The sequence below is a fragment of the Rhinolophus ferrumequinum genome, chromosome 2 (assembly GCF_004115265.2).
Source record: "Rhinolophus ferrumequinum isolate MPI-CBG mRhiFer1 chromosome 2, mRhiFer1_v1.p, whole genome shotgun sequence".
In the NCBI taxonomy this organism is placed as follows: domain Eukaryota; kingdom Metazoa; phylum Chordata; class Mammalia; order Chiroptera; family Rhinolophidae; genus Rhinolophus; species Rhinolophus ferrumequinum.
The window spans coordinates 87502245-87516688 of NC_046285.1; the positions used below are offsets into that span (position 1 = coordinate 87502245).

Consider the following 14444-nt stretch of genomic DNA (forward strand, 5'->3'; position numbering starts at 1 on the left):
TAAGTATATAACTCTCTAAACTGAGAATTATTATTATACACGTGAAGAGGAGAAAACGGAGGCTCAGAGATTTGAAGGAACATGCCCAGGGCCTTACCGCTGGCAACAGATGCAGCTGGGGTTTGTACCCTGTCTCCCCCCGTTGCACCTTATTTACCTTTGCCCTATCCTGTACTGTCGCTCATGTTTCATAAGCCTCTGTTTCCTCAGGTTGAAAATGGGAAAAAATACACCACCTCTTAGGATAATGATGAGAATTCACTGAAATACTGTATGCATAAGAGTTTTATAAACCTACAAGTCATATAGAAGTGTTAATGAAGTCAGTGTACTGGGCCGGTTCAAAGAGATCTGGTTTGCATCTGAGCTATGTGACTTTTGATCTGTGAGAGGCACTGCTTTCCTCAGGCTGAAGGTTAACCGTGAATAGTGCCACCATCTTGCAGGGTTGTGAAGAGGAATCGAAACTGCCATTTCTTAAGTACTGTTCATAACATCGTTTTTGTGGGAACATACTAAGATAGTTTACAAAATAACTAACAGTAGAGACACATCTTATTTGTCAGGCCCTCCTCAGAAGACTACTAACATGTGAGTGGCAAAATGAGGGACTGAAAGTACAATGAATTGAACTTTATGGGGAGTCCATAGTTAACATACAAAGGAAGATACGGCAGCCTCATTTGAGGAGTTCTGTGTTGTTGACAAGTGGGTGTGGTGAGATGGAACCGAAGAAGTAATGGCTGTGTTTACAGAGTAAGGCAGCTGTGGACCCGTCAACTGCTTCTTTTATTTACTTAGCAAACTGCTGTGGAGTGCTTCCTAGAAGCCGACACTTAATACATAAATAAAACATTTTTAGTGAATTAGGAGTGGGGTCAGCATGGTAGGGGAGGTGATAATACAGAAAAGAACTCAAGTTCCTCCCCTCAAAATTCCTACAGTTGACATTTATTCTGATTGTGTTGTCCATAATCAACATCTCGGTTAAAAACTATTTGCAGGATGTAGCCTGTTGTGTTTTCTGATTATGATGTGAGTTTGGCACCATTACTCTTTGACACTTGGGTCTCAGCTGACCAGAATGAAGGATGTGGTTAGCAAATGTGAAAAATGCGTTAAATTAATTTTGGTTATAGCAGTGACTATTTTACTTCTCTTCCAAATCAGGTATAGCACAGAGTTTATTTTCCTTCTAAATTTAGCCTTTAGTTATTTTCAATAAAGTGTGTAACAGTGGCTCAGAAAATGCAGTGGAATTAGGAAGGGGTCTTTGCTTTTACTCACAGAGGATTAATTGAAAGGTCCTGTTCACCTGGGCCCACGTGTCTTAAAAGGTTTATTTTATGACTTTATCTATTAGAGTCTAGAACCCTGAAATATTAAATATTAACTCTCCAACGTATTAAAGTAAAAAGTCTTGGTTTTTCGTTCAATTTCACAGGTAAATTACCATACGCCCTTTTTTGGAAGTGGTGGTGTGTGTACTTCACTTTATACATTTGATTGGCTGCTGAAAAACAAGAGTTTATAGGAATTCACAAATCTGGGTTCTCCAATTTCACTAAATCTCTCTAATATAGGGCTATATCGCTTAATCATGTTGGGCTTTGGTTTCCCCATCTAAAATGAGAGTGTGTGACCATACTTAGGGATCGTATTGATCTCTTTCTATTTTCTTAATCTGTGCTTTGAATAATTGTAGGTTTCCTCATAATACTGTGTTCTTATTCTTTTTTGGATTTAACGAGACAGAAGGTTTGCTTGTTTTTGTTTTGTTTTCCCAGTTTTATTTTGGTTTTCTTTTAGATTATTTTATATTCTGGAGACAAAATTTATGATGACTACTATCCAGATCTGAAAGGACGAGTGCATTTTACAAGTAGTGATCTCAAATCTGGTGATGCATCAATAAACGTAACAAATTTACAGTTGTCAGATACTGGCACATACCAGTGCAAAGTGAAAAAAGCCCCTGGTGTCGGAAATAAGAAGATTCAGCTGAAAGTTCTTGGTAAGTTATTTATATTAATGTTACTTATTAATGGGGTGGGTGGTCACAGTATGACAGTAGCAGCATTTATGTGAGACAAAGCTTAGTTTTTTAAGAGTAATAATTTTACACATTTGAAGTAATTCTGTTATCCTCAAATAGCATAAAATACAAACCTAGTATACTTGTTAGGTTAGAAAAAAATAAGTGACCAACTTCTTTGTGAAATTTATAAAAGAATTTGAAAGTAAATGAAGAAGTTCTGTGATATGGAAGAAGAACCCTCGGCCAGGAATTAGGAGATCCAGGGTTTTTTTGTTTTTGTTTTGTTTTGTTTTTTTGCATTGTCCTCAGATTTGCCCTGAAAATTAAATAGAACCTCTTCGTTTCCTGGACTTCAGCCTACCTTTTGGAAACATTACAAGATGTAATTATCATTAAATTTCTGTTCTGTCTCATTCAGTTCAAAATGTTATGTGTGCTTTAAACTTTTTCATTTCAAACTTCCCAAAGAGTGAGGTTTCCATGATGCGTAACTGGAGTGTTTAGAACGGAGGTAAATGGTAGAAGGAAGATTGAATTGGGAGAAGGCCATTACACGTCGTAGTCAGTGAACCTCTATGACCATCACTATTTTTCGTCCATACAGTGGGAGGATTAGCCAGATGGTCACTTGGATGTCATACAGCTCTCTGTCGTATAGGATAGTTGAGGAGGAGATAAGTGTAAACCCTTTATAAATTGTCAAGGAGACTGCGAAGTTTATTATCCGTCTCTAGCTTTTGTGGTCATGCACAAGCACTCTAAACCCCTTCAAGTTGAGAAATTCTGAAAGGTTATTGTTCATAAATATGCTTCTTAAATCTTGTTTTCGTAGATTTTAAACAAAAGTACAATGGCTCCCATGTAGAAAAACAACTATTCTCTATTCTGTAAATTCCACGGTTTTGTAACTTAAGGTTTGGGGGGATACTTGGGGACCCACTTTACATAGGAAATACTGATCGCTAGAATTGCCTACCATACCACTGGAATTAACTAATTAAGGGAGGTCTCCCCGACTTCCTCATTCCTTTTGTTTTAGAGAACTAATTAGTGGTTAAGCACGTTGGGTTCCAGAATCATTTTGAATATCACTCTTTTCTAAAGACTGAATGTCAGAGCAGAAACAAGAATGCAGATTTTCGTGCACTCCAGTGGCAACTTCAGGGGTTGTCTTGGCTGGAAAGGCAGTCTTCCCACTGCAACATCGTGGAGTGGGCACACGGGGGGTCTAAATGGCATTCATTCACAGTGTTCCCTCTGGTATGAAAGCACGTGAACCTGAACAAGGAACTAAGAAAAGGAAAGGAATAGGGTAACATCAGAAATTCTAGCCTTCTCTGTCTAAACGCAGTAAACGTGGAGTTACCTTTCTTTTTTTATAAATGTGAAAGCAAGTAAAAGCTGAATAACTTGTCTGAACTCTTATCTCAAACCCAGGTATACCTGGGGTTATAACCCTGACTATATATCGTCTTTTAACACTGATCTCCAAAAAGCACTGAATAAGATATACATGGAATTTTAACTGGTTTATGATGTACCAAGCAGAGTATACCAGTTTATCATCGTATCAGAATTTTTCATTGTGAATTCTCTGTTTGATCGGGACAGGTACACTGGGAGGGATGTGATTGGCATTCCCAGATCTCGTATTCCCAGAAGAGGTGTGGACGTGTGTGTGTGTGTGTGTGTGTGTGAGAGAGAGAGAGAGAGAGAGAGAGGGGGGGGGGGGGTTAATTCTGTAGGACTGGGTACTGGGTTGAATTTGCAGGCTTCTATTGAAGGGATCATTACAGAACAAGGCAGCACATACCCAAGAAGCCAGGTTGGACAATAGAGTTGGCACATAATAGTATGGCCAAGCACACTGATAGTAGCAGCTATGTCTTTGGGGCAGGGAGAACGGCCCTTTTACATTAAACATCACAACCCCAACATCGAATTCCTCAGAATGGGTCAGTGGGAGGCGTTGGCACAGTAACATCTTTTGTTAGTGTTCGGGGGATCATCATGGCCAAGCAAACTCTGAATTCGGACCAGGGAGAGAGAGAGGAGTTAAATAAAGGGAAAGAGGAGCAAGGAGGAAGTTATTGCTGGGTGGAAGTTGGGTGACTAATCCTCAGATCCTGCGAGAAGATCCTGCGAGACTGTCTGAGACCCAGAGAATTTCTTGTGACTCGCTTACATTTTTCAGATGAGTCATGCTGTGGGAGAAACTATCAGAGTTTTTTCTCTTGAAAGTGAGAGCTGGATGGAAGGTTGTTTGTTAGCTTTTCCTGAAAATTCTGCTTACACAATCTGGAGGAAAGACAAAATGCCCTCTAGGGCCCAGAATGAGTGGTAGTACAGTGGAGTTCTTGCTTCTTGGTTCACTGTTACAAACTCGGCCTGAACTTTGGTTCATTTATGGGAAATCTGGTGGAGATACTACCGTGTTTCCCCGAAAATAAGACCTACCCTGAAAATAAGCCCCAGTTAAGACCGTCAGCCAGACGGACGCATTTAGTACATTAGGACGATGTTCCAGAAGAAGATGACATGACTGTATTTGAATAAATATAGATTATTGTACATGAAAAAAATAAGACATCCCCTGAAAATACACCCTAATGCATCTTTTGGAGCAAAAATTAATACATGACCCGGTCTTATTTTGGGGGAGATATGGTATGATGCTGTTTGCAGAGTAATGAGAGCACATTCATCGAGCCCTGTACTCTGTGTGGACACGAGCCGGGGCGACTGTTACTTGCCTGGGTGTGAGGGGTAACATGCTGGCCCAAATGTGCGCTTGGACACAGCTCGATAAAGAAGCTGAAAGGGGGTGATGATGACAAAGGGAATTAGTAGTGGATTAATATGGTGGCCACATACCATGTTTCCCCGTTAATAAGACCTAGCTGGACAATCAGCTTTTTTTGTGTCTCTTGGAGCAAAAATTAATATAAGACCTGGTATTATATTATATTATACTATGTTATAGTATACTATACTATATTAGACCCAGTCTTATAGTAAAATAAGACCGGATCTTATATTAACTTTTGCTCCAAAAGATGCATTAGAGCTGATTGTCCGGCTAGGTCTTATTTTCGGGGAAATAAGGTATCACCAGAGCCTTTCCCCACAATTCCAAAACGGCTTATTATAGAGACTTTTTGGTACAAGAGTCTGGGTTGTTTCGAAGCGGAGAGATGCACAATTTCCGGGACGTGTATGGTGCATTCAAGTGCCACCAGAACATAATGGCCACAGCATGTATGGTGGCTCAGGCAGCACTGGGATTTGCAAGCCATTGGTACAGAGCAGGGCATTTGTGTGTGTGTGTGAGAAATAATTTTAGTTTTACAGAAAATTTGCAGAAATACTAGAGCGTTCCTGAAAGTGTACTTATCTAATTTCTCCTAATATTAACATGGTACAAAATGATAGTACAATTATCAAAACCAAGAAATTAATGTTGGGACAATACTATTAATTAAACTACAGGCCTCATTTGAATTTCAGTTTCCTACCAGAGTCCTCCTGCACCAGGGTCAAGTCTAAGATCCATGTTGCATTTACGTCTCCTTAGTCTCCTCCAGTCAAGGGCGCACGGTCGTGGCTCATTGTTAATCATGACCACTTAAGTTTTATCTGATGTGTTTCTCCACTGTAAACTTACAGTGTCTCCTTTCATAATTAAAAACGTATCTCGGGGAGCCACTTTGAGACTGTGCAGATACCTTGTTTCTCCTCAAACTTTGCCTATCGATTTTTAGCATCTTATGCATGGATTTTGCCCGGAGTCAGCGTATTTTGAGCCAACCAAATTTAGCATTGCTGGATGAATGACGTTAAAAGTTATGGCGTCCCATATGGGGATTCAGAGTGTTTCCGATAGACTGAGGTAGGCCACTGGCACGGAGGGATGATAATGTGATACATACCGGGGGTGCCAAAAAAATGTATACAGATGACTTGTATTCGTCTTTTGTTATTGCTAAATTGAGTATTACAATTTTAATACAGTTATTTCCTTTCTTAAAATGTGTATACATTTCAGGGTGGCCTGATGGCTTGGTTGGTTAGAGCGCGAGCTCTGAACAACAGGGTTGCCAGTTCAATTCCCACATGGGATGGTGCGCTGTGCTCCCTGCAACTAAAGATTGAAAATGGCAACTGGACTTGGAGCTGAGCTGCGCCCTCCACAACTAGATTGAAGGACAACGACTTGGAGCTGATGGGCCCTGGAGAAACACGCTATTCCCCAATATGCATCAATAAAAATTAAAAAAAAAATGTGTATACATTTTTTTTGGCACCCTCTGTATGTATCACATGGAGCACAGCGTTACTGAATTGGTGGATCAGGTCAAGTACATGCAATTTATGGTCATGTACCCTTACCTGAGAAGAACTGCTAGCTGTGCTAATGACCAGGGAGGCAACTGTTCTGAGAACAGTGGCTAGGTATCCTGAAACTCTAGGCCAAAGGGACATTAGGGGATAAAACTTCATCTGTGTCCCTTTGTGGTTTTATCTTTTGATCCAGCCAAGTGCCATGGATGAAGAGTTAATCTTCGCTGTGGTATGGTGGTTGGGGTTGACATATAGAAAGAAGACTTGTACTTTCTCTTCTTAATGGAAAGCAGGTGGCCCCTCCAATGTGACACTCCAAAACCAGTGTTAGTAAAATACTGTTCTGTTGTGGGTGGAGTATGTTGAGATCTCAAACTCAGTGGGGTCCTGAATCTCCTGAGCAGCCGCTTTAAGTAACTGCTCATTTGTTGGAAACGTTTGGTGTATGGGAAGGGGTCATTTTCAGTAGAAAAAAGGAGGGTTAGGGTTAAAATGCTGTATCACCCAGTAGATGCTTGGTATACAAAGCATTGTTTTCATATCTCACTGCTAGTTTATAGAATAAAGGATTTATTGGTAGTTTGAAGAAATAGAGAACAAGGCTCATTTTGTTGAAGACTCAGGATGAAATAATTTGCAAAACGGATTTAAACATCCAGTTGATGTAGTCTCCAGGGTGATTGATCAGTCTGACAAAAACGGATTTTCTTAGGAAAACAATGCAGTTAAATGCACCTGTTGATCTTAGGGAACCGTACAAGTAGTAACAGATGAAGGGGAGAAATACCATCAAGTTTAAGAATTACCAAGATGTGCGTGAAGAAGTGAGATCACGACTGATAACCTTGGTTAAAAATGTCCCACCGGGTAGGATGGATCTTTTTGGCCAGATTTGGAAAAGTTCGACAGTTTGTTTTAATGTTAAATATACATGTAGCATAAATAACCCAGCAATTACCGAGAAAAAGGAAAACATGCCAGTATCAACGTGAATGTTCATAATGGTGTAAAACTAAAACCTCACCTTTATTTATTGTTGAAGAATAAGAGCCCATCCACAACTGAAAGAAGGAAAACCAGGTCAGAATAAAGAAGAAAGCAGTTCTGCCATTTATCAGGCGTGGAGGACAGACATAGATACAGCCAGCAGCAGAGTTTATAGGGAACGTCGTTTCTCCTGAGGTGGTGGGGCAGCTGTAAACTAGAGGTGTCATGCAGGGAGTCACGCAGGGTCTTTGGTCCCGCTCCCCACATAAGAACGCAGGACATGGTGGTGAGGCCAAAAAGAAACACCCACGGAGCCACAGATAGGGGAGTCATACCACTATAGTCTCACTGGCTGCTGGGTTGGAGACACAGGAAGCAGGAGCCACAGGATCCGCAATCCACACTCCGCCACACTGTGCGCTTGCTAGCGTACCATGGCAGTTATATTTGCAGCTAATGGCTAACCGGTAACAGCCGATGGCCAACTAGTCACAGCTGATGGCCGTCTACTACCCGAGCCAGCACCTTTCTATGTGAGGCTCAGAGCCTGGAAAATGCTCTCTGGGGCTCTGTCCCCACAAGAGGTGATTGCTGTCACCGCAGCGTCACCTCAAACCCGCTTTGCACAGCCTGTCCTTTTTTGGGGGTACTCAGTTGCTGATTGGCCCTTGTTGCCAGTTTAGTCCCAGCTTCAACTAGTCCTGCCTTAGAAACAGCGTCAGACTCAGAACCGATCTCGGCTTCTTTGAGACCCTCCTAGAATCCTTCAGAATCCCTCTTCGCTCTTGCCAGTGACATTTCCCAGCTCCTCATACTGCCTTTCTCACTGGTCAGTCAGTCTGCTGAGGACAGGCCACGCACCTTCTGCTGGTCAATTTAGCTAATTAGGCTTTGACAGTAACCCCACAACTGGAATCAGTGTTCACTGATAGAGGAGTGGATAAGCAAATTTATGTTACAGTCTGTCCATGGGATACAACTCAGCCATCAAATAATGGACTTTTTAATATGTAACAACATGAATCAGTTTCAAAAGCCTTACGATGAATAACAGCACGACAGAAGTACATACTGTAAAAAAGAAGTACATACTGCATTATTCTATTTATATGACTTGAGATGCAGCAGAACTAACCTACAGCAGTAGAATCTGGCCAGCGGAGCTGTAGAGTGAGATCAGTTGCAACCAGCACAGGGAAGGAGGAAGTTGGAGTGGTGCTTAACAGTGTGTGTGTGTGCGTGTGTTCAGCATCTGCTGAATGTGATCAACCCACACTGTTAAAATGTGTTAATTTTATTGTATATTAGGCCTTAATAAAGTTCAATGAAAGAGTATGAATGCCAAGGTGTTAATCCAGTGTTGGGGTGAGTTGCAGATACTGGGGTTAGCAGCCACTCAGAACAGTTACCAGAGAGACCTGGCGTGTAGCCTCAGATTTATTACCTTTTTATAACACTACTCTCGGGTTAATGTAAATGCGGAATACTAATTGGTCCTTGCTGTACTAAGGGAATTGTCCGTGTTATCAGCACTCTTTAATACAAACCCCCTGATTGGCACAATCACGGCACCCAGAGGGATGTGACAAGGCACATACTCCCAGAGGGCTACATGTCCAGCAGAGTAGAGGAACAGGTTAGGAACAGAAGGGGTGCGGCCCACTTCATGCTTGCTTTTTTCAGGGGTGCCCCATGGAACCAGAGCCGCACCTGGGATGCCGCCAGACCTCCCTATGCAATGGCTGCTTACCTGTTTTGTGTTGGACAAAGCTGAGAGAACTGGTGTTGACCACTTGTACTCTTCCAGTCTTGTCAACGCAGAACCCAGGATCATGTCATGAGGCCGTGGTTGTGCAGCAAGCTTTGTGTTCAAGTATGAATTCCATTCTTTTGTGTGAAGTTTTAATTTATTTTCTTTTCCCAGTTAAGCCTTCGGGTATACGATGTTACGTTGATGGATCAGAAGAAATTGGAAATGACTTTAAACTAAAATGCGAACCAAAAGAAGGTTCACTTCCATTAGAATATGCATGGCAGAAATTGTCCAACGCACAGAAAATGCCCACGTCATTGATAGCAGGTACCACTGACTATACAACCTGTACATGTGCCATTGATTTGGGCCTAACTCCAGTGGGTGTGTGTGTGTGTGTGTGTGTGTGTGTTAGTCCCCAAATACCTTCCCTCTTCTATACAGAGCAATCAGGATCCCCTGGGAATTATTTGTTTTATGACAGCTTAGTGTCATGTAGTATAGATATTTTTATAACGGTTTCACTGTTTTGGGTATTATAATTGGTTTCTTTGGTATGCATTTTTTAATTGATGGTAATAGTAATAGAAAATGTTCATGATCATAACTTAGTGGCTAAGTTATTACAAGAATTGGATCTTGAGATTTTTGCCTAGATTCATGTTGAAGATGGGGTAATTTATCCATGCTGTGCCAATGAAAGCTAAATAAACCTGAAAAACACCTGTGTGGGACTAACTAGAAAGTTACACATTGGTTAAATCTGTTTGCTCACTTTATTACAACTGACCTGTTTTCAAACTGGTTGATCTTAAGTAGGATTATTCTCCACTTCTGTGTCTTTTTTTCCAAACTAAGAGGCAAACTGTGTGACCCCTTCTGACTTTGTATTGTATGTTCATCCAACATAGGGAGAGGGGGGTGGGTGAGATGGGCTTTGCAAATCTTCCTACTGCACCAAAGAGCTTTTGTGTCATGGAATATTTTTTTATAATCCGTGTATCTCTGCTTCAGCTGAGACTGTGCTAAGACACTCATGGTTATTTTCTCCTTGATAGAAATGAACTGGTGGCACAATTGTTTGTATTCTGGAGACAGGCGTGTGTGTCTCCCTGGCATTTTCTTCTGCACCCAGCTTCAGCCTGTCTCACTGTTCCTTGGATTGTCAAATTTAGTAGGGTTTGCCTTTACCAAAAACTCATCAATACAATCCTGTAAAAATGTGTTTTGCTCTCCCCTGCCTTTCTTTTCCTAGAAATGACTTCACCTATTATATCGGTCAAAAACGCTACTACTGAGTACTCTGGGACATACAGCTGTACAGTCAGCAACAGAGTGGGCTCTGATCAGTGCCTGTTACGCCTGGATGTGGTTCCTCGTAAGTGTGTTTCTTCTGTCTGTTGGGATGACAGTCGTTTCCCTTTAGTTCAGTCAGCAAGTGTGCACTGATGGCAGGTGGGTACTAACTGTGAGCAAAGTGCTCTGAGGCTTAGTTATTCGCTTTCCGAAATCATGGAAAGGAAAAACGACATTTTATTCATAAAACCTTCATTGTTGTAGCGATATTAAGAAGATAAGAGCTGTCAACTGTTACACCACATTTAGCCATTATAAGTAAAAGCTATTTAGAATATTCTTGCATCTCAACCAAAGTAGCTGGGAATATTAAAATCTTTTAATCTGGTTTTTATCACTTTTATGCTTGAAAGAGATTATACTGTTCAGATGAAAGTTCTTTTAGTGGATTTTTCCCCTGGACCAAAAATAGCTAATTAATTTGTCACTTAAAGTTAATATATGCAAGGAAATCATTCTGTCAATATGTATCCTTACCTTCTGCATGACTTGCTACGGTGTTATTTACTATTCATTATTTTCTTATGAACATCTTATTCTAGCTTCAAATAGAGCCGGAACAATTGCAGGAGCTATTATAGGAACTTTGCTGGCTCTAGTGTTGATTGGTCTGATCATCTTTTGCTGTCATAAAAAGCGCAGAGAAAAAAAATATGAAAAGGAAGTTCATCATGATATCAGGTAATAAGTGACACAAGAATTTACTGATGTATGCTAAGTTTATGTCCCTAACGCATTAGTTCTCAATCATCCAAAGCATTCACCCCTGTGACAATTAGGTAAAAGCTATAGCTCTTCCCCTCCATCCATTTAAAGCTTTTACTTGTCAGTTTCAAGTGTGCAGATCCAGCCAACCTCCTTCGTGCCCCACCTCTTGAACTCCTCCAGTTTCGGACCCTATTTTAAGAGCCACTGCAGAATGACTTATCTCAGGACTGTCTGCGTTCTCCCAGGAAAGTGCAGGCATGAGGTTTTCAAAAACATGGACCAGAGGTTGAGATTTTAAAAAAAAACAGACCTGAGTATATCAAGTGACACAGGTAGTTTATAGAACTGTTGGTAATGTAATTTTATTTTTTTAGAATATTCTAAACCATGGGTGTCCAAACTTTTTTCAACGTTTTTCACCAAGGGCCACATGCGGTAAAATACACAAACAGCCGGGCCACTCACTCGAGGTGAAGTACGTATTGCCTCACCTGGTTTATTTAAGTAAACTAAATATATTTTTGGAATTTGCTGTGGGCCAATTAAAAATGGATTGCGGGCCACAGTTTGGACACCCCTGTTCTAAACCAATAGATCTTAACTAAAAGTGCACATTGGATTATAGAATTTTAACAAATAATAACATGACTTATATAACATCAGGAATTTGACATTTGGTAGGTATGGGGTGGGGTCTGGGCACTTGTATTTTTGAAATGCACCAGAGGTGATTCAGATATATATATTCTTTTGTCAGTCCTTGGTATGAACATTCTTATTCCTAGTTTTCTCAGACTTGAATCGGCTAAGTTTTCAGCTCAGATCTTAGACAAGTAACTTTTGTAACAAAAAGGATGTTTTTTTGATAGACATATATCTGTAGGTATTAGTGCTTTATCAACTGTAAAGTGTTACATGACTATAATTAGATTATCTTGACTAATGATACTAGAACATGAAATTATTTGTTCCTTGTAAGACAACATTATAGAATCATAAATTCTTAGGAAAAAAAACCATTTCATTACATGTGAAGATACATACTCTGTAAATGGTATGGGACAGATACACAGTTCATAACGTTATGCTTTATTGTGCTTGCTTTCTTGTGTGTCACACACACTTTTATATACTTAATGCTTAAGTAAAGGCTCTTCCCTCACCCCCACCCATGATTAGGACGTTTCGTGATTATAACTTTTTAGAAACTTATTCTTTGAGCTTATATTAGGATCTTTGCTTTCTAGGGAAGACGTGCCTCCTCCGAAGAGCCGGACATCCACTGCCAGAAGCTACATCGGCAGCAATCACTCATCCCTAGGATCCATGTCTCCTTCCAACATGGAAGGATATTCCAAGACTCAGTATAACCAGGTGCCAAGTGAAGACTTCGAGCGCGCGCCTCAGAGTCCGACTCTCCCCCCCACTAAGGTAGCTGCCCCTAATCTCAGTAGGATGGGAGCGGTGCCCGTGATGATCCCAGCACAGAGCAAGGACGGCTCTATCGTGTAGAGAGCCTCTGCACGTGTCATCTGTGGGCACTGCGTTTCGTTTCTTTCGAAATATGAAAACAGATTCTGGTGTAAATTTTGCTACCAGCCTCAAAAACAGATCAAAAAGAAGGTAACCAGAAACTGTAAGAACTATACTTCAAAAAGTTTTGTTTGAAATGCTAATAGCATTAAAGTTACTGAAGACAAATTCACCATCTGAAAAGGATTTCCTGGAAAAGGTTGATTTTATAGGTTTCTCAATATTAATACTTAAGTAATATGTAGCACTTTGAATATGAAATCACAGGTAAAGAAATTGGTGAACTTAAACATGCACACCAAGTTGATACTTGAATCATCGAAAGTGGTACCTTATAATTTCTACCATTATTTTTAGGATGCCCTTCTCAACTAATTTATGACTCTGTGGTACCCCAAAATGGATAAAGGATCATTTGTGGCAAAACACACTGATATGCATGTTTGTTCTTATTTTTATAGCTTCTTGGAAAACTCTAAATGTGTTTGGAATAGCTCTAGTAACAGAAAACACCACAGTGTTCCAGAAATTACTAGTTTTACTTTCACGTCATTAATAAACCTTGTCTATGAAATGATTTCTTAAGTATTTAATTAATAGACTGCCACAGGCAACAGGGACACAGTAACCTCTTTTATCTGCTAAAATGGATTCATTTAGAAAATGTGCTGTTAGCTAGAATACATAGAACAATGACATTAGTGGTGCAATAGTGAGGATGGATTTGGGTGGTGAGTAATTGATACCTAGAGGCCTGTGGTGGTCTTCAAAACAGTGACCAGCCAGATCAAGGATGGAGTATTTTGCAGTTCCCAACTAGATGCTGGCTTTCCACTTTAGGTCATATTTTTTCTCATAAGAAAAATTACAACTCATTTATTATTTGACAGATACTGATTGAAATTCCCTAATTATTGGTTCTAAATTAAAATTTTATTTTCTGGTTCAGTGTTGTCTTTTGATGGTGTTGCATGTTAAATGTTCTAGAAACATGTAACTCTAAATTTGCCTTCTTGAATGCAGTTACTGGAGGACATTTTCTTCATAGACTCAATGATGAAATACATGTTAAGCTAGTTAGGTGTCCTCCATCAGTTCTGTGTTTCAGACTTGGGAGGATGTACAGTTGCTATTGTATGGCCAAGGTGTCTTCGTGTAGTTGCAGAAAATCAAGTTGAGCTTTGAAAAATTTGAGTCTTAGTTTTGTGAAAGTGATTTATTCTTAAAAAAAAAAAAAAAAAGGAAAGGAAAAGAAGTAAAAGGAATACTCCTAACTGCCAAATGTGTTAAATACTTGTAGTAAAAGAAATTAAATTTATTGTATTCCCTTAAGATTGTGAGGGAGTGTGGATATAGTAGAATGAGCCAACAGTTTCTTTATAGTAAATAAATCCTGCAATAAATTATTTCACTAGCTCTAAAACCTTTTCCCTAGATTTTAGTAGGGAGTTGGTTTCTGCTAATCTCTTTGGGTGCTGCGGTGATACATGCTACATTATAAATTAATGTCGGCATGAATTTATGATTAGGAAGAGTATTGTGTACACTTTTTATTGGTAAATTTAAGCTGAATGTCTGTGTAATGGATTAGTGTAAAGTTTTACACATTTGGAAGCATTTTTTAAACAGGTTTTTAACCTTACATAATATTGCTTTTATACTTGTGTTAACATTTTCATCTGTGCCTTTTTGGTAATTTAATTTTTATTACAAACTTTCTGGTGCCTA

General features: G+C 39.9%; 1 protein-coding gene across 2 annotated transcripts in view; it reads left to right on the forward strand.

Moving 5' to 3' along the window:
- The window catches only part of CXADR (CXADR Ig-like cell adhesion molecule), a 41849-nt gene that overhangs the window by 23028 nt on the left and 4377 nt on the right, over positions 1-14444 (forward strand). Inside the window, exons 3-7 of one of the 2 annotated variants that reach the window (XM_033128247.1) lie at positions 1810-2014; positions 9291-9446; positions 10375-10497; positions 11018-11156; positions 12431-12614. In XM_033128247.1, coding sequence (XP_032984138.1) covers positions 1810-2014; positions 9291-9446; positions 10375-10497; positions 11018-11156; positions 12431-12614 — 807 coding nt within the window. Of the gene's footprint in view, positions 1-1809; positions 2015-9290; positions 9447-10374; positions 10498-11017; positions 11157-12430; positions 13958-14444 lie in introns of those variants that run through there. The other variant, XM_033128236.1, reaches the window with a different exon arrangement.